An 18,882-nucleotide genomic window follows, 5' to 3' on the forward strand; every position below is an offset into this window, starting at 1 on the left:
CGATATAATACATTCAATACAGTGACAATTATCATCAGGAGTTGCATACAATAGAGATATTACCTGCTTGTGGAGATGTTGACCTCTTGAACCTTTTTATTAAAGACTCTCTAATGTCTCTAGTCCTAAAACAATATATAAGTGGGTTTATCATAGGAGGAATCAGACTATACAACATGATGGTTAAGATACGTACATCAGTGCTGAATTTAAGTCCAACATTGCTGGCCAGATAAACAAAACACCTGGGTACATAATAAAGGGCAATGATGATCAGCTGAGCACTGCAGGTGGAAAGAGTTTTGTTACGTCCTTGGGTGCTTCGGATCCTTAGAACTGCCACAATAATAGAGCTGTAGGAGAATGCTATGAAGACCAGAGGCGCAAGCAGATAAATCATAGCTACAATAAAAGCAGGAATACTATAAGGGGCTCTACTGGTGCAGGCAAGCTCTGTTATAGAGATGTGATCACAGTAGCACTGTATGATTCTGTTGGAGGAGCAGTATGGAAGAGGATAGGCTCTGATCACAATATTTAAAGCGCCAGCTTTAGCCAAAACCCATGAAGTGATACTAATGATGAGAATGGTGGAGTTGTTCATTATACTTGGGTATCTAAGTGGGTAACAGATGGCCAAATAGCGATCTAAAGCCATGAGGAATAGAATTAAGGAGTTTACCGAACCGAAATAGTGTACAAAGTACATCTGGATAAAACAAGCTGTAAATGATATGGCTCCTGCTTGAAACCAATATTTGGCGATAATCTTTGGTAAAGTGGTTGTGCTGAAGAGAATGTCAGACACAACTAAATTTATATAAATAAAATACATAGGTTTATGGAGGGCTCGATCAGTTGCAATTAAGACAATAATAAGGCTGTTTCCAACGAATGTACATAGATAAACAAAGAATAAAACAGATGAGGCAAGGCTGTAGTACTCAGGAAGAAGTCCAGGAAAACCAACAATGAAAAACTCACTCACAACACTGTCATTTCCTTGGGACATGGTGATGATAGATTAAAAACAAGCCTGTGAATCAGATATCAAAAAAAAACTAGTCACACAATAATTTGAATGTTTTATTTAAATATACATGCAATATTTAGTATTCTTGTATTCAATAAAATGTAATGTGTATGTCGTAATACTGTACATAAAATCAAGCGTTTCTAAAACTATGGTATACAGTATTTTTATGAAAAGAATGCATTATCTTGTACAATAGAAGAAGAAAAAAAGAACCATTGATCTATGCTTACCTCTGGTGATGCTTATCACTGCTAATGCTGAGCTTTGCCTCCTAATTTGGCTCATGTTTATATGTGGTCCTGCACACCATCTAACTTATGAAACATCATTAGGTCATGACTCATGACCTGCTAAACATGGTGATTGGATAGGGGGGGATTACAGCAGGAATCGGGACGGTAAACCAAAAACATTTATTTAAACCCATTAGAACAACATCAATACAGTCCGAAATATGAAATATATATAAAATATGTATTTGGAGAATTCCATTAAATTGAATCAAAATTACCTTATGATGGCTAACTCAGTGTACTGATCTCTAAACATTGAGAATGTATCTTTCAATTGCAGACAAGAACAGCCAGAGACTAATACAACTACAACTATCTTTAGCTGCCGTATGCAGGCCGAGTCTCGTTTCATTTCAGTGTACTAGACGAAAGAGAACATTCTAAATCATTAGACATTATTAGGTATTATAATAAATTATGAAGATGCGTAAAATGCTGCGACATTTTTCTGCTAGTAAACATATTAGTAACAACAGTACTTGATAGGGGTCACCTTTTGTAAATACAATTTGGCTGACTTAGTTTTATGGAAACCAACCAGTGAGTTAGCTACATTGCAAAAACTTTTTGGGAAAAACATTATTTTTTAAAAAGTGTGTCAGGCGGTTTCGAATCTCTTTTGTATGAAGTCCATAGACATATGGGTTCACAAGTGAGGGCCCAAGAGTAGAACAAATAGAAAGGGCATTTCTGTGGGCCAAGGTGAGAGACACACCAAGGGTTCTGATTTGTGACATTGAAAGCACCATTTTTGAGAAAAAGAAGCAACCCACTACTGTAATATGAGAAATACAGGTACTACATGTTTTTTGTCTATCTGTAGAAGATGACATTTTCACCACTGCATAAACTATTCGTATGTATGAGACAACAATGAGACTAAAATTTATCCACAAAATACAGTTAAGCATTGTTGATGCTGTACTGAAATAAATTGTGGGATCAACACAAGCTGCTCGGACCAGGCCAGAAAAATCACAAAAGGGGTATGGAGTTATATTTGAGTTACAAAAAGGGAGACTGCTCACTATAGAAGTCCAAACTCCAGACCATGTGCAACCACCTGTCCATACGGTTACTATAAGCAGAAATATATTTCTATTAGTTAAGATAGTGTTATATTTCAGAGGATATGAGATGGCTATTAGTCGGTCAAAAGCCATCAGAGTAATGGTGAGGGGCTCCATAACAGTTCCTAAATGAAAAAAGAAGTGCTGGTACATGCAAAGAGAAAACGGTACTCTCCTCTCCTCTCCAAGGAGGACATTAAGCATAGTAGTACTCATGCTGCTTGTGTAGATAATGTCAATCATTGCCAATGTACAAATCAAAAAGTACATTGGAGAATGCAATGGCCTGTTGAACACAATTATAGCAATGTTGGTAAAACTTCCAAACAGAATAAGAAGAAGAACAAACAGAATAGCTGCCCCAACCAACTTGGTGTATGGCACACCATCCAGTCCTGTAATTATGATTTCTTGAACCATAAATGTTGATTTATTGTTAGACTCCATGGCCCTGTAAAGCAGGATATAAATGTATGTCAAATGCGTTGAAACAATTGTATACTAACTGTACCATATGTGGATCTATGTGTCGCATGTTCTTACCTCTTGGATATTAAGTAAAAAAAAAAAATCCAGTACATACATACTTCTTTTGTTTAAAACCGGTTCTCATACTTACCAGAGTTCTTCTGTTTTACAGTTCACTAGATATTCTGATGATGTGAATGCCTCGTAAAATGTACTCTTGCTAGACAGGCACTTGTGAATAAATACTATAACGTTTGATAACTCATACCCTCTTTTCCTGTCTCTCTCTTTCTCTCTCTCTCTCTCTCTGACTCTCTCTCTCTATCTCTCTCTCTCTCTCTCTCTCTCTCTCTCTCTCTTTTAATATGTTAATATATGTTAATATATACTTGTTAGTCTTTTCATCAACCTTTCAGAAAAAAAGTGTATCTCATACTTACCAGAGTTCTTCTGTTTGACAGTACTTTATTTTTTCTGTCGTAAAGTAAAAATGTATCTTGCCTGGCAGGAAGACACTAAATGAATACTAAAATGTTTAAGACTCTTATAGTAAGCACTTTCGCCCCCCTCCACCCCACCTCACCCCCCTCCACAAACACACATACACAAATGCTCTCTCCTTTTTTACTAATTCTCCCTTTTTGTCTTCATCTCTCTCTCCTTCTCTCTCTACTGTCTCTCACTGGCACACACATTTGCATCCTTATTGACATGGCAGATTTTCTGTTGCCCTCCAATGACTGCATTCCAAGCTTTCAGATCTACTTAACGACTATAGATGCACAGAGCAATAGCCATCACATACTAGGATTCACACATAGTAATTTATGAAGTTACACAGCAGTCTCATCCATTTCATGATGGATTATGCACATTATATACACATATATATACAGTATGTCTTCTTCACAATGACACGTGGTTTAACTGGACTGTCAAAATGACTTCTTAGAGAAATGTATTTCAACAGGTCTTCAGAATGTAGAAGAACCAAGAAAGAACCAAGTGAGGACCAATGCTAAATACCATTGTATTTCTGTTAAAGGTGTAAATTTAAGGAACAGCTGTCATGCGGAACTAAAAATATGTGAGACCTTTAGTAAGTTAAAGAAGCTATTTAAAAATAATGCAATGAAATTATATGAAACAATTTAAAGAGTGATAGATGAACAAGCTGTTTTGGTTGTATTTGGACTGTGCAAATCTATTGCATAATATTAAATATTAAAATATTAAATATTAATGTTTTTGTATTCTGTTGAGATAGGATCTAAATGTTGAGATCTGATTGTCAATATAATAATTATGTAAGACAATAATTATTTCTATTTATTTTATTAAGATATGAGATGTTTTCATAAAGGGTAGGCATTATAAGCATGAGCTTCAGCCTACACCTGTTTCAGACTTCTGTAAATATGCTTTTGTTTGCCAGCTCAACTGTGTGAAACTAAGTTGTTTGTCTGAAATAAACCAAACCAATTAAATTAAAAAAAGAATGTCATCTAGCGTAATGACTGTTCGCACAGCAGCAGACAGGGATATTAACATGAGTTATGCACTAAAGATCTTTGACTAACTAATTTAACATTGGGGTCAGATGGCTGAGTGGTTAGGGAGTCGTGCTATTAATCAGAAGGTTGTTGGTTCGAATCCCGGATGTGCAAAAATTACGTTGTGTCCTTCGGCAAGGCACTTCACCCTATACTGCTTCGGGGAGGATGTCCCTGTATTTACTGTAAGTCGCCCTGGATAAGAGCGTCTGCTAAATGACTAAATGTAACAGATCTACATGTTCAGGGAGGTTAAATGGGATGGCCACCTTCCAAGTTCCCTAACACATGCCAGGAGTTGGTGGGAACACTCTGGAAAGTGTTTGTGCAAGATCTTTAAACCACCAGTGAAACATTGGCCTGTACAACTTTAGTTTATATTTAATGGTTAGAGGGCTCTCGTGTCTCACGCATTCGCTGTGAGACTCACGCATTTCAATCATTTCTCATGCTCTACGCAACAACTTGTATTTCTCACAAATTTCAAACATTTTTCACGCTGAAAAGTAAGGGATAACTTGTCCTGCTAAATGCAATTAATAGGCGGAGGTTGTCTTGAGTTATAACAAGTTAAATGCCACCTACCAGCCAATCAGAAACATCATCAGATCCTAAAATATCCTGTTTGCTGATCGCCTTTAGCTTACCCCTTTTTGCCTGCCTTGACTTTGAACCTGCCTGTCGTATCGGATTTGTTTACTGGACATTTTATTTTAAAACTTTTGTTATATCAGCCACTGTTACAAAATAAATGTCAAGTTTATTGATGTTATTTACGTCACAAGCGGGATCTGGGAGAGGAAGTGTGCCCATCTGATGAATGGGCAGGTGCCTGAACTAAATTCCATGCACCAACAAGTCTTACACATTGTACAAAAGTTAAATATAACACCCTGAATTTTATGACAATTATCAATATTTATTTTTCAGAGAGAAAACTTTTAAATCAGTCCAATTCAACCGGAGCATGACAGGAGGGTTGAAAAGATCTGTTAGTCTTTTTCGAATTTCCTTGGTTTGAAGACCGTAAACATATGGGTTTACAAGTGAAGGCCCAAGTGTGGAACAAATAGTAAGGGCATTTCTGTTAGAAAAAGTGAGTGAGAAACCGATATTTGACAGTTGTGACATTGAAAGCACCATTTTTGAGAAAAAGAAGCAAGCTACAACTATAATATGAGAAATACAGGTATTAAATGTTTTTTTCCTGTCTGTAGAAGAAGGCATTTTCACCACTGCATAAACTATCCTCATATATGATACGATAATAAGGCAAAAATTCATCCACAACAGACAGTTCAGCATGGTTGACGCAATATTAAAATATGTTTTTGGATCCACACAAGCTGTTCTGACCAGTCCTGAAAAATCACAAAAGGAGTATGGGGTTGTATTTGACTTACAAAAAGGGAGATTGTTCACCATGGAAGTCCATAGTCCTGAACATATAATACCTATTTTCCATATTCCTACTATGAGCACAAACATATTCCTATTAGATAAGATAGTGTGATATCTTAAAGGGTATGAGATGGCTATAAGTCGGTCAAAAGCCATCAGAGTAATAGTGAGGGGCTCCATAGCTGTACCTAAATGAAATAAAAAGTGTTGTAAAATGCAAAGAGAAAATGGTACGCTTCTCTCCTCTCCAAGGAGGACATTAAGCATAGTAGTACTCATGCTGCTTGTGTAGATAATGTCAACCATCGCCAATGTACAAATCAAAAAGTACATAGGAGAATGCAGCGGCCTGTTGAACACAATTATTGCAATGTTGGTAACACTTCCAAACAGAATGAAAATAAGAACAAACAGAATTGCTGCTCCAACCAACTTGGGGTATGGCACACCATCCAGTCCTGTAATTATGATTTCTTGAACCACAAATGTTGATTTATTGTTAAATTCCATGGTCCTGTAAAACATGACAGAATGCAAATATTGGTCAAATGAATTGAAACAATTGTATATACTGACCATATGTGGATCTAGATAGACAGATAAAAAAAAACTTATGTAATTTGTGTTATAAAGTTATCAACTGTGACGTATGCTATCTAAATGAGAGATCTGCATTCCTATGAAACTATGTGAAGATTTCAGATTATTTAGGCGTTAACTCTATCTCCGAGGTGCCACTCATATATCTGTCCCATGTTCTTACATCATGGATTTCGAGCAAACATTTTAGTTTTTTGTTGTGGTGTGAAAAAATTTACATTTGCTTTTTCTCATTGAATAAAAAAAAACATGACGAAAACCAATTATCTCATACTCACCAGAGTTATTCTGTTTGACAGGTCACTAGATATTGATATCAGTTGATATAAAAAGAAAGCGTAACAATTACTCTTGCTAGACAGGCACTTGTAAATAAGTACTACTGCGTTTAAGACTCTTATAATAAGCAACCCCCACACACAACCTGTCTCTATCTCTCCCTCTTTCTCGCTCCCTCTATTTTCTTCTGTCTCTTTCTCTCTCTCTCTCTCTCTCTCTCTCTCTCTCTCTCTCTCTCTCTCTCTCTCTCTCTCTCTCTCTCTCTCTCTCTCTCTCTCTCTCTCTCTCTCTCTCTCTCTCTCTCTATCTCCCACACACATGCTACTGTCATAGGTTAATTGAATTACATAAAGAGGCTTTATCTGATCAGGTTTGGTGCTTGAGAGGATGCAAAACTGACCTTAGCCCGCTTAATTTAGGTCAAAGTAGTGCAGTCTTAATGGACCCTAACAAAATGGAACTGGTTTTTAGCAGTTAATCAATAACTCTGTAACCAAATTCCTTGTGATTCCATGCGAAGTTGTTTTTTTATCTGTCCCTAAGTATGATTGTGTAATGCTGTCACCATTGCTGTGAGCCTTCTCTCCATGCATCAATAAATGAAAGATCTTACTTATTTCATCCTGTAAATCTTAGAGCTTTATTGAACCACAATAGTTGCATGTTGACAAAAAGCAAAGCTGTGATTGTCTTTTGCCCTAGTCTTACTGCATAAACCACATACTATATGGATGAGGAACAATCCATTGAAAGGAAGTCACACCTTGCAGTGACTTACGTGCATTCTACTAATATTTTGTAAAATAATAGTTTTACATGAGCATCTTTTGTACCTCATCACTTGTGATGAAATGAAGTAGTGTGGATCCTACTTCAGAGATACTGCATATACTGCAAGGCATATATGCCCCAGCACGGTTTTCAGCTTGTTCATGGGTTAATAGATTTACATTTTAGTCATTTAGCAGACGCTCTTATCCAGAGCGACTTACAGTAAGTACAGGGACATTCTCCCGAGGCAAGTAGGGTGAAGTGCCTTGCCCAAGGACACAACGTCATTGGAACGGCCGGGAATCGAACCGGCAACCTCCTAATAACTATCCCGATTCCCTAACCGCTCAGCCACCTGACTCCCCTAATAGATATTATAAACCCTTTGGGCCCAGAGTCTGGTGTCATTTAGATCGGCTCTGGGGGTTTATTATTAATAAGGTTCAGTAATATTAACATTTCAAAACAAGACAGTAGGACAACAGAAATGTAATAACCGGGTTGGTTTCAAATTGAGAACAAATGGATTCAAATCCACTACAAAATTGTTGTGATAAATTTCAATCCATCTCATAACAAATAAGTAGGAATATTTTTTACAGTCATTCGTTTTATTATACAATTTATCATGACATGTTTCCCATGCATCATTGACAGTTGAGAGTAGGCCTGCTTTGTAATGTTAACTTATTTTATCAAATTTTTAATGACTTAAAGTGACAACAATGTTTATTCTTAGTTTGATCTCAGTGAAGCATTACAGGAACACAAATACAGTGTGCTGTGTGCACACCTTGTTAATGACACACATGGGAGCGAAGTTTCAGAGAAACAACAATTAAGATGTTCTCCACCAAGACTTAATTTACTGTATTGTTGAAAGACATGGGCATGCCTTTGAGACTTTGTATGTTGACATATTGTCGGAGTCTTGCCAACTCCAGTCTCATGAACTACTGACCTTTCAAAGCCTTTTCTGAAGGGAAATGTGGTCACAGGACATCATAGTGTGAGGTCTACCTTCAGGGTTAAACTTAGTGGTCCTTTGACCTTCAAAGAAATACCCATTTGTTACAATCACAACACCAAAGTGACTGACAAAGAGCTAGGAGTTAAACATCCTTGTGACCTAGCTGTGATATTCCAAATTAAATATTTTCAGACAGGGCTCTTTACGAGAGCAGCCTGATTACTGGTCTGAGATCCTTGCTTTGTTTAATAAACCTGACCTCAGGTATGAGACATTCTCTTGATCAGATCATGACACACAATTCAGCTTGTTGTTCAAAAGGACTCTCCAGTGTACAAAACTTTTCTTCAGCATGAAGGCTAACCTACTAGATGTTCACACAGCTTTTAAGACAAGGTTACTAATATTGGTCATGTACTGAAAGTATGTGACAATTGATTAAACAAATCTAAGCATCCAAAGTGGTCACTGCCACAATCAGATTTAAGGAATGGCCGACTCTTCAGGAGATATGGCAACATTTTGGAAAGTTTCCAGATCAGTGTGCCAGTTCTTCCAACCACAATAAACCTATGGATAATTAAGTTTAACAATTAATATTGTAAATTCAGATAATATTGTAAATAGAAATTGTATTTGCTAAACAAATATGGCTCATGAGCTGACAGTTTTGCTTATATAGACTGAGGACTGTCATGGAATCTACTTTAACCCTACTTAATTTTTTTAATAATTATCTTTAAAAAATAATGTTACACGGTTTCGAATGTCTTTTGAATGACTAACGTAGACATATGGGTTCACAAGTGAGGGCCCAAGAGTAGAACAAATAGAAAGGACATTTCTGTTGGAAAAGGTGAATGAGAAACCTATGAAAATAACCTACTAGACGTTCACACAGCTTTTAAGACAGGTTTATAAATATTGGTTCAGGCAGGAAGACTCAGTAGTAGGTAATAAACACTTTATTCATAATGCAAACACATTCGTCTTGGTCTATATGGTTCTGCTGGTACCAACTCTCTGTCAAACCCAACTGAGACAGATCAGTGTGCCAGATCTTTCAACCACCAACAAAAAATATACATTATTAAGTAAAATGATTAATAATGTAAATGCAAATAATACTGCTATTAGACATTTTATTTATACATTTTATAACAGTTTTGCCTATTTAGACTGAGAACCATCATGGAATCAACTTTAACCTTACTTTGTTAAAAAATAAAATATGTTTTAAAAAGAGTCTTACGTGGTTTCGAATTTCTTTTGTATTAAGTCCGTAGACATATGGGTTCACAAGTGAGGGTCCAAGAGTAGAACAAATAGAAATGCCATTTCTGATGGAAAAGGTGAGTGAGAAACCTATATTTTTGACTTGTGACAATGAAAGCACCATTTTGGGGAAGAAAAAGCAAGCCACCACTACAACATGAGATATACAGGTACTAAATGTTTTTTTCCTGTGTGTAGAGGAAGACATTTTAATAACTGCATAAATTATCCTCATGTATGACACAATAATGAGGCAAAAATTTGTCCACAACACACAGTTAAATAATGTTGATGCAATTTTAAAATACATTGTGGGATCAACACAAGCTGCTCGGACCAGGCCAGAAAAATCACAAAAGGGGTATGGAGTTTCATTTGAGTTACAAAAGGGAAGATTGTTTACTATGACTGTCCAAACTCCTGATAATGTACTCCCTATTGCCCATATAACCACTATGAGCAGACACATAGTTCTATTAGATAAGATAATGTGATATCTTAAAGGGTATGAGATGGCTATAAGTCGGTCAAAAGCCATCAGAGTAATGGTGAGGGGCTCCATATGAGTTCCTAAATGAAAAATGAATTGTTGTAAAATGCAAAGAGAAAATGGTACGCTTCTCTCTTCTCCAAGGAGGACATTAAGCATAGTAGTACTCATGCTACTTGCGTAGATAATGTCAACCATCGCCAATGTACAAATCAAAAAGTACATAGGAGAATGCAGGTGTTTGTTGAATGCAATTATAGAAATGTTGGTAAAATTACCTAACAGAATGAAAAGAAGAACAAACAGAATTGCTGCTCCAACTAACTTGGGGTATGGCACACCATCCAGTCCTGTAATTATGATTTCTTGAACCCCAAATGTTGATTTATTATTAGATTCCATGGTCCTATAAAACATGACAGAATACAAATATAGGTCAAATTAATTGAAACAATTTACTTTGTAGATTGCATAGCCCTGTGAAGCAAGGCAGGATAAAAAAAAAGTAATATCGCATTTCTTTTGTAAATTGTATATTCTTGAATAAAGAGAACATTATCCCTATTGATCATAACTATTATTTCTGAGTGTATATGAATTCAGTATTATTTGTTCTTAATCTTCTTCCATTACTTTTCAATAGACTAACTGTGGAGTCCTCATGTGAGGTATCTTTCATCCACCTGTCCCATGTTCTCACCTCTTGACTATTGAGGGGTAAAACCCTTGATTTATATTTGTAATTAAAAATAAAAGGTATATCCAAGATATAGCCATTGAGATAACAGGTACTTACCAGAATTCCTCTGTTTGACAGGTCACTAGATTTTCTGTTGATATGAAAAGAAGTACAATTGAGCATGACTCTTGCCAGATAGGCTGTGGTAGTTAACCTGTTACCTTACTTATAGTCAGCACACCCACTTAACTGTGCTGATTCCCCCACATTCCCTCACACACATGCGCTCTCTCTCTCTCTCTCTCTCTCTCTCTCTCTCTCTCTCTCTCTCTCTCTCTCTCTCTCTCTCTCTCTCTCTCTCTCTCTCTCTCTCTCTCTCTCTCTCCTCTTCTGACACACATACACACACGTCTCCCTCAATTACCCTGCTCAGTCTCTATAGTCTATAACAACTGTCATGGTACCAACAATAGCAGGATGTCGTCAGGAAGCTCAGCAGGATAATCAAAATGACCCTACACTGTCCAATACGTTACCATGACTACATGTTGCAGATTGACAAAGAACAAAGGGCCCAAGATTAGGCCTTTGCCCTCGTCACACTGTAACATCCACATATTGACATGGAATAACTGATTGATCACAAATCTTAACTGATTTATCACATATCATGTCTTGCTGTATTATTTTTACAGTCATTGATATATACATATACAGTTATATTTACGTGAATGTTATTTTTATGCCATCTAGTGGTATTAATGAACATGTCAGAAAAGGCAGAGCCTTCTAATCAAGCCCTGTAATGTTTCTTTAGAATCATGCAAACAAGAACAATGCTTTATATATGGTAGTGCTTTTTATAACTTAGATAATGGCTTTATGACAAACATTTTGTTAGGAAACGATCAAAGATGACCGTTGTCAATAACACAGCTTCAGTTGGAGCAGGTTAATTTTTGATTAACTCTACTGTTTATCTCCTGTTGTCCAGTAGTACCTGCTTGTTTAATGGTATCTATGTGATGGCCTCCCTCCTCTTTCTTTCCATTATAAGTATGTTTGTGCAAGGCTGTCCATTTCTGTGGGCCTTCAGTCCATGCATTAAAAATGAAATATCTTACTTATTACTTATTTCATCCTGTAAATCTTGAACATCATAGAACCACAACCGTTGCAAATTGAAAAAGAGCAAAGGGGTGATTGTCTTTTGCCCTCGTCTCACTGCATCAGCCACATCCTATATGGACGAGGAACAAATGATTGAAAGCAAGTCAGGCCTTGCAGTACTGACTTCTGCATTCTCCTAATATTTTGTAAAATAATGGCTTCACATGAGTCCCTTTTGTCCCTCATCACTTGTGATGAAATGAAATAGTGTGGACCCTACTTCAGAGATACTGGCTTCCATGTGGGAAAATACAATTAATTATTATTTATGCCCCAGACAGGTTTTCAGCTCGTCTAATGGTTTAATAGATATTTTATGTCTCTCTGGATCCCCAGTCATTTAGATCAGCCTTGGGGTTGTTAATTAATAAGGTTCAGTAATATTGACATTTCAAAACAGGACAGTAGGAGAACATCAATGGAATAACTTGGTTGGTTTCAAATTTAGAACAAGTGGATTCAATTCCACTAACAACATTGTTTTGGTACATTTTAATGCATCTCATAAGAAATGATTTTTTTACAGGCACGTTTGTTTGATTATACCATATTTCATGAGGATTTCCGGATTTTGCGTACTCACACATCCCTCGTGTATCAAAGAAAGGTGGTGGTGTTGCTATGATATATAAAGCTAGCTTCAACCTCAGCCTAAAATCTGTAAATACTTTTAAATCATTTGAAATAATTTGCATGAAACCACCAACTATTTTAAAAAGGAATAATGCTACTACTCCTGGCCCCCCTCCCTCATTTTGTATAGTTACTCTATACCGGCCCCCTGGCCCGTATTCCCTCTTCCTGGAGGAATTTGCAGATTTTAGTGCTGATCTTGTGACATTTACTGATAACGTCTTGATTATGGGTGATTTAAAAAAAGATCCTTTAAGTAAGGCCTTTACTGCTCTAATGTATTCCACAGGTCTCACTCGGGTGGTTTCCAAACCTACCCATCTTCACTCGCATACATTGGATTTAGTTCTCACGCGGGGAATCAAGATTAGTGACGTCATTGTCCACCCCCACAATCCTATATTATCAGACCATTGCCTGGTCACCTTCAAAATGGACCTCTGCCAGAGCCTTGGAGGCACTAAGAATATTTCTACTAGCCGCTGCATAACCCCAAACACAGCTCTGGAACTGGCTAATATTCTACCCGCTGCACTAGAAGTCCTTGACGTCCCAAATAAATCATTAAATACTAAAACGAGGGATCTGAATTTGGTTCTTCAGCTATCCCTAGACTCTGTTGCCCCTCTCAAACCAAGGAAAAGAAAGGACAAGAAACTGGCTCCATGGTATTCAGAGGAAACCCGCACTCTTAAGAGGTCCACTAGAAAACTAGAACATAAGTGGCGTACCACTAAATTGGAGGTTTTCCGCCTGGCCTGGAAGGACAGCCTAATGGAGTACAAGCAAGTCCTCATCAGGTCCAGATCAGATTATTTCTCTAGGTTGATTAGTAAGAACAAACACAACACTAAGTTCCTATTTGATACTGTTGCAAATCTCACTAAGAAAAGTACACTCTGTGTTAGTTCAGATTTCTTAGATTTCTTTGACCAAAAAATCTATGCAATAAGGGACAAACTACAGACTAGTCCTGGAGGAGTGGCCATCAACACTGAACTTTCCCCTATACCAAGCATGCTGCATGTTGAGGCTCTCACTCACTTTAACCCTATTTCTATGGAAGCGTTCATCGAGCTGATAGACTCCTCGAAACCCACTAGCTGCCTTCTCGATCCCCTCCCTGCTAAACTCTGTAGGGAACTTCTCCCTATTATTGGACCACCCATGCTTAGTATTATTAATGAATCTATTGTAATTGGCCAAGTCCCCAACGATTTCAAACAAGCTATTATTAAGCCCCTTCTTAAAAAAACAAACCTGGATCCAGGTTGTCTTAGCAACTACAGGCCAATTTCAAATTTGCCATTTCTTTCCAAAATTTTAGAGAAGGCTGTGGCACAACAGCTCACTGAGCACCTCTCCTCAAATCAGCTTTATGAACCTCTTCAGTCTGGATTTTGTCTCCACCACAGCACTGAAACTGCATTAGCCAAGGTAGTCAATGATCTACTGTTAGCCTCTGACGCGGGTTCTATCTCTGTCCTGGTTCTTCTAGACCTAAGTGCAGCTTTTGACACGGTGGATCATGAGATTCTCTTGGAACGTATGGAGAACTATGTTGGAATTTCTGGTACGTCACTTCTGTGGTTTAGATCGTATCTATCTGATAGATCACAATATGTCCACTATGATGGCTGCTCATCCAGGAGCTCCACTGTAAAATACGGAGTACCACAGGGTTCAGTTCTAGGCCCTCTGTTATTTTCTCTCTATATGCTGCCTTTAGGAAACATAATTAGAAGCTCTGGGGTAAATTTTCACTGTTATGCAGATGATACTCAGCTATATATGTCTATAAAGTCTGGAGAATTTCCACATGCTATGGAAAAATGTGTTTCTAGGTTGAGAGCTTGGATGACTGCAAATTTCCTTCTTCTAAATTCGGATAAAACCGAGGTTCAAATTTCCGGTCCTAAAAAATATAGAAATAATTTTTCCAATCTGACCTTAGACCTAGACGGTGTCAAAGTCTCTCAAAGCCAGCTAGTAAAAAATGTAGGAGTCACAATGGACCCAGACCTTTCGTTTGAGTACCATAGTAAGCAAATTACTAGAACTGCATTTTTCCATCTACGTAATATTGCCAAAATACGAAAATTTCTCTCAAAGGATGATGCCGAAAAACTAATACATGCATTTGTTACATCCCGATTGGACTATTGCAATGTGTTGTTCTCTGGCCTCCCAATTACCCACCTAAAAAATTTACAGCGGGTGCAAAATGCTGCTGCTAGACTATTGACCAGAACAAGAAAGTTTGATCACATAACATCTACTCTTGTCTCTATACACTGGCTCCCTATCCAAGCCAGAGCTGACTTCAAAGTTCTACTACTAACCTACAAATATCTGCATGGATTGGCACCACTGTACCTCTCCGGTCTCCTTGCACCCTATTGCCCCGCAAGGACACTTAGATCTCAAGATGCCGGCTATCTGGTGGTTCCCAAAATTAAGAAAAAAACAGCTGGAGGTAGGGCGTTCTCATATAGAGCACCTCTTCTCTGGAACAAATTATCCGTCTCAATTAAGGAGTCTGATACTGTTTCGACATTTAAAATTAGGTTAAAAACGTTATTGTTTAGTCAATTCTACGACTGTTAAAGGTAAGTATGTTACTAGTTGGAGGCAACGGGGGACAAGTTGTTTCCATCCTTATTCTATAAGTATAACTTATTTTAGAGTTCTCTTCCCCTGGAACAGATTTCATGTTCCAAATGAGGGGGGCTGTCGCTGTCTTGGTGTGTGGGGTTGCATCAAATTCCCCTTTTTTGCTCTGTTAAATTGCTGCACCAGTTCACACTTGACCGGTGGGGATCTCATTCTATTATGACTGTAACTGTTAGCTGCTCCTGGCATTCTCTAATCCCTGCTCTCCTCTCTCTGTCCCCCCCCACACACATCCCTTGTGGTGTGGGGGGTTTGAGTTGTCAGCACCTGCCTGGTCGTCGGTCAGCCAACGCTGGACCTGGTCACGAGTCTCCCGGTCCTGTCCTACATCTATAAAGTTGAACAATGGATTTTGGTGTTTTAAAAACCCATCGACACTGTATGACTATGTTTAGCCTGAGTTCTGCTCCTCTCTCTCACCAACCGTCTCTGGAGGAGGGGATCCATTTTTTTCTCCTGTTGAGATTTTTTTGGGAGTTTTTCCTTGTCTTCCTTGAGGGTTTAGGTTGGTTGAGGGGCAGTTCTATGGGCATATGTGAAGCCCTCTGTGACATGCTTGCGTGTAAAAAGGGCTATACAAATAAATTTGATTTGATTTGATGAGGTATTTCCATGCATCCTTGACAATTGAGAATCGGCCTGCTTTGTAGTGGAGTAGTAGTAGTAGTAGTATGTTAATTTAGTTGTATCAACTTTTTAATTACTTACAGTAACAACAATGTTTATTCTTAGTTTGATCTCAGTGAATCATTACAGGAACACAAATACAGTGTGCACACCTTGTTAATAACACACATGGGAGCAACAACAATTAAGATGTTCTCCACCAAGACTTCATTTACTGTGTTGTTGAAAGACATGGGCATGCCTTTGAGACTTTGCATGATGACATACTTGTCTGACTCTTGCCAACACTAGTTTCATGAACTATTGGCACAAAGCCTTTTCTGTAGGGAAATATAGTCACATTACATCATAGTGTGAGGTTTATCTTCATTATTAAACTCAGTGATCCTTTGACCTCCAAGGAAAGACTCATAGATCACAATCACAACACCAAAGTGACTGATAGAGAGCTGGGAGTTGATCCTGAGTCTACTATACGCTAAGTGAACATCCTTTTGGCCTGGTTGTGATATTCCTGATAACAAATTTACAGACATATCTCTTAAGAGCAGCCTGACTACTGGTCTTAGATCTCTGCTTTGTTTATCCAACCTGATCTGCATTATGTCACATCCTTTTGATCCGTTCATGACACACCCTTCAACTGGATTGTCAAAATAACTTTCCTTCTAGCTGGCCTTCAGCATGCAAACTAACCTACTAGGTGGTCATTGTACAATTCTGTTGAGGCTTTACACAAAACATAATTCACCACATTAAAATGTGTTTATTGTTTAAAATTCATTGGATCAGAGCAATGTCCTTAACACACAGACTATACTAATATGATCTTAATTACCTTAATACAGGCATACAGCACTGCAGTATGCGTCATCAAATGTTGTGTATGAATATTATTTTACTGCCATCTAGTGGTATTGTCAGAAAGTGAAGAGCCTTCTAATCAAGCCCTGTAATGTCTCTTTAGAATCATGCAAACAAGAACAATGCTTTACATGGTAGTGCTTTTTTTTGTAACTTAGATAATGGCGTTATGACAAACATTTTAACACGTGCATATAAATCACAGATTACCATTGTCATTAACACAGCCTCGAGAAGTGCAGGTTCGTTTTTGATCAAGTCTATTGTTTATCTACTGTTGCCCAACCGTGTCTACTTGTTTAATGGTATAATAATGAAGTAAATATAACGCTAGTCTGTGATGAAATATGCTAGCTGCTAATGTACGTTGCATAGCAAGCGCCTCTCTCAACGTGAAGACAGCCAGGAGGGCCTATTTCGTGTTGAACGTGAGCTTAAGTTGATACTGTCATCAGTCATCCTCAACAATTTTTACAGATGCACTATAGAGAGCATTCTGACTGGTTGCATCACTGTAGCATTCGGTCTCGCCGATGCTACAGTGATTGGAGTGTTGCTACCAAAACTCACACCAAGGTTTTTGGAAAAGTTGGCAGCTCTGCTATTGCACTAACTTACCCCACTTGACTTAGGTTAGTATAGGTCTTGTCTCAGGTTAGTTAGGTCTATAAGGTTAGTATAGGTCATTATGTGTATTAGAGGTCTAGTATATTGTATTGTATATTGCATACTATTTTGTATATTAAGGAGGTTTATTATAATTGTATTTCTATTATATTTTAGCTTATCATAGATGTAATCTATGTTCTTAGTACGTATATGTCATGTTATGCCAGGTTGCTTGCGTTGTCTTGTCCCAAGAATTTCAGTCCCCAGTCTGAACTTGTGTTGTTCTGTGCACCTGAGAATAAAAAACTTGAAACTTGAAACTACTGAACACTATGTACTTAGCATTCTGCATCTCTACATTGGATGAACCTACAGTTTGTACTGCCAATCTATTTGACTGCCATCTAGTGGCAAAATGGCATGTGTGATTGAGGCAGCGAACTGCCTCTAACAGTGGGTAATGGGGCCTACTCTATGTCTTCAGGCCTTTGGAAAAAAAAGACAACTACAGTTTCAACAGAAGATGATGACATGAATCAGACATAATAAATAATATTGTGTGATCTTTCATATGAGGAGATTGAAGTCTGTCCTTACAAACACTTATTGTTTTCTAACATATTCTATCATTTTCTAAATTATGCATGTTGAATAGTTAGGTAGGCTCAACTAAGTGATGAGACAAATGTGAACATTCAACAACATATCTACAAATGAATTATGCATGTTCTCAATATTTGATTACCATATGGTTATTGTGTTGATGTAGTTGCACCTTGGCATAAACATCTAATATTAGCCATAACCGACACCCTTTTATTACTTTTAGTGTAAATGCATAAGATAAGTGGACATAATTATGGTGCTATCATAATCAACAACAAAAATAGAAATAATCAAAGAAAGCAAGTTGACGCCACCTAGGTGTTGGTCCTCTAGACAGTGTTTGTGACTGTTTACTCTGTGTCAAGCGTTCCCGTGACGCTCGGTCCCAAAGTTAGCACTCTGGAGAGCAGCCAGAGAGACGTGTCTTTCCATCACTGCTGTAAACAAAACAGTCATTAAGTTAATGAGCAAAGTTTGAAAGAAAGTAAACACAGTGGTTGCTACAATACATAGGGTTGTCAAGAACTGTCTTCAATAACAAGGCCTAGGGTGAACAAAGACTCTAGTGAAGGCCTTCCAGACATTTGGACATCTTCTATTGAAAATGTATACTGACCCGGTTTTCATTCACTCAAGTCAGTTTTCATAAGCTTCCACATTAAAATCCTTGTCACTTTATTAAAATAATTGCTTATGTCTTACCTTACCTATGGGTTGAAACAGACCAATACATCAACTTTTTGGAGCCATGGTGCATCAGAGTTCATATTTTTCCCATTTTAGGAATCAGCATGTTGCTTACAGTACAGTACATT

The 18,882-nt window shown here is 37.7% G+C and overlaps 4 protein-coding genes across 4 annotated transcripts; all 4 read right to left on the reverse strand.

The window, feature by feature from the left end:
- Positions 1–34: 34 nt before the first annotated feature.
- LOC134029374 (olfactory receptor 2AT4-like) lies at positions 35–1,012 on the reverse strand. Its single transcript, XM_062473468.1, has one exon. It carries the CDS (start codon positions 1,010–1,012, stop codon positions 35–37), a length of 978 nt encoding a protein of 325 aa, XP_062329452.1.
- A 915-nt stretch (positions 1,013–1,927) lies between these two features.
- LOC134029377 (olfactory receptor 13C3-like) lies at positions 1,928–2,819 on the reverse strand. Its single transcript, XM_062473473.1, has 3 exons — positions 2,380–2,819; positions 2,106–2,208; positions 1,928–1,945 (listed from the first exon to the last, which is right to left on the reverse strand). Exons 1-3 carry the CDS (start codon positions 2,817–2,819, stop codon positions 1,928–1,930), a joined length of 561 nt encoding a protein of 186 aa, XP_062329457.1.
- Positions 2,820–4,372: 1,553 nt separating this feature from the next.
- Positions 4,373–6,127, reverse strand: LOC134029378 (olfactory receptor 10A7-like). The gene is made up of 4 exons (XM_062473474.1): positions 6,097–6,127; positions 5,875–6,009; positions 5,561–5,781; positions 4,373–4,384 (listed from the first exon to the last, which is right to left on the reverse strand). Exons 1-4 carry the CDS (start codon positions 6,125–6,127, stop codon positions 4,373–4,375), a joined length of 399 nt encoding a protein of 132 aa, XP_062329458.1.
- A 2,308-nt stretch (positions 6,128–8,435) lies between these two features.
- LOC134029381 (olfactory receptor 10A7-like) lies at positions 8,436–10,404 on the reverse strand. Its single transcript, XM_062473476.1, has 4 exons — positions 10,383–10,404; positions 10,149–10,286; positions 9,694–10,043; positions 8,436–8,447 (listed from the first exon to the last, which is right to left on the reverse strand). Exons 1-4 carry the CDS (start codon positions 10,402–10,404, stop codon positions 8,436–8,438), a joined length of 522 nt encoding a protein of 173 aa, XP_062329460.1.
- Positions 10,405–18,882: the final 8,478 nt, after the last annotated feature.

The sequence above is a fragment of the Osmerus eperlanus genome, chromosome 11 (assembly GCF_963692335.1).
Source record: "Osmerus eperlanus chromosome 11, fOsmEpe2.1, whole genome shotgun sequence".
NCBI lineage: Eukaryota > Metazoa > Chordata > Actinopteri > Osmeriformes > Osmeridae > Osmerus > Osmerus eperlanus.

Bases quoted from the DNA above. Each gene is read 5' to 3' on its own strand.
- LOC134029378 (XM_062473474.1), bottom strand. From the start codon at position 6,127: ATGGTTGACATTATCTACACAAGCAGCATGA. The intron at 6,010-6,096 runs GTACTACTATGC...TATTTCATTTAG, and splicing joins TATCTACACAAGCAGCATGA to GTACAGCTATGGAGCCCCTC. The intron at 5,782-5,874 runs GTATTATATGTT...GTGATTTTTCAG, and splicing joins AGTAGGAATATGGAAAATAG to GACTGGTCAGAACAGCTTGT.
- LOC134029381 (XM_062473476.1), bottom strand. From the start codon at position 10,404: ATGGTTGACATTATCTACGCAA. The intron at 10,287-10,382 runs GTAGCATGAGTA...TTTTTCATTTAG, and splicing joins GGTTGACATTATCTACGCAA to GAACTCATATGGAGCCCCTC. The intron at 10,044-10,148 runs GTACATTATCAG...TGGTCCGAGCAG, and splicing joins GGTTATATGGGCAATAGGGA to CTTGTGTTGATCCCACAATG.
- LOC134029374 (XM_062473468.1), bottom strand. From the start codon at position 1,012: ATGTCCCAAGGAAATGACAGTGTTGTGAGTGAGTTTTTCATTGTTGGT.
- LOC134029377 (XM_062473473.1), bottom strand. From the start codon at position 2,819: ATGGTTCAAGAAATCATAATTACAGGACTGGATGGTGTGCCATACACC. The intron at 2,209-2,379 runs GTCTGGAGTTTG...GATAAATTTTAG, and splicing joins TGGACAGGTGGTTGCACATG to TCTCATTGTTGTCTCATACA.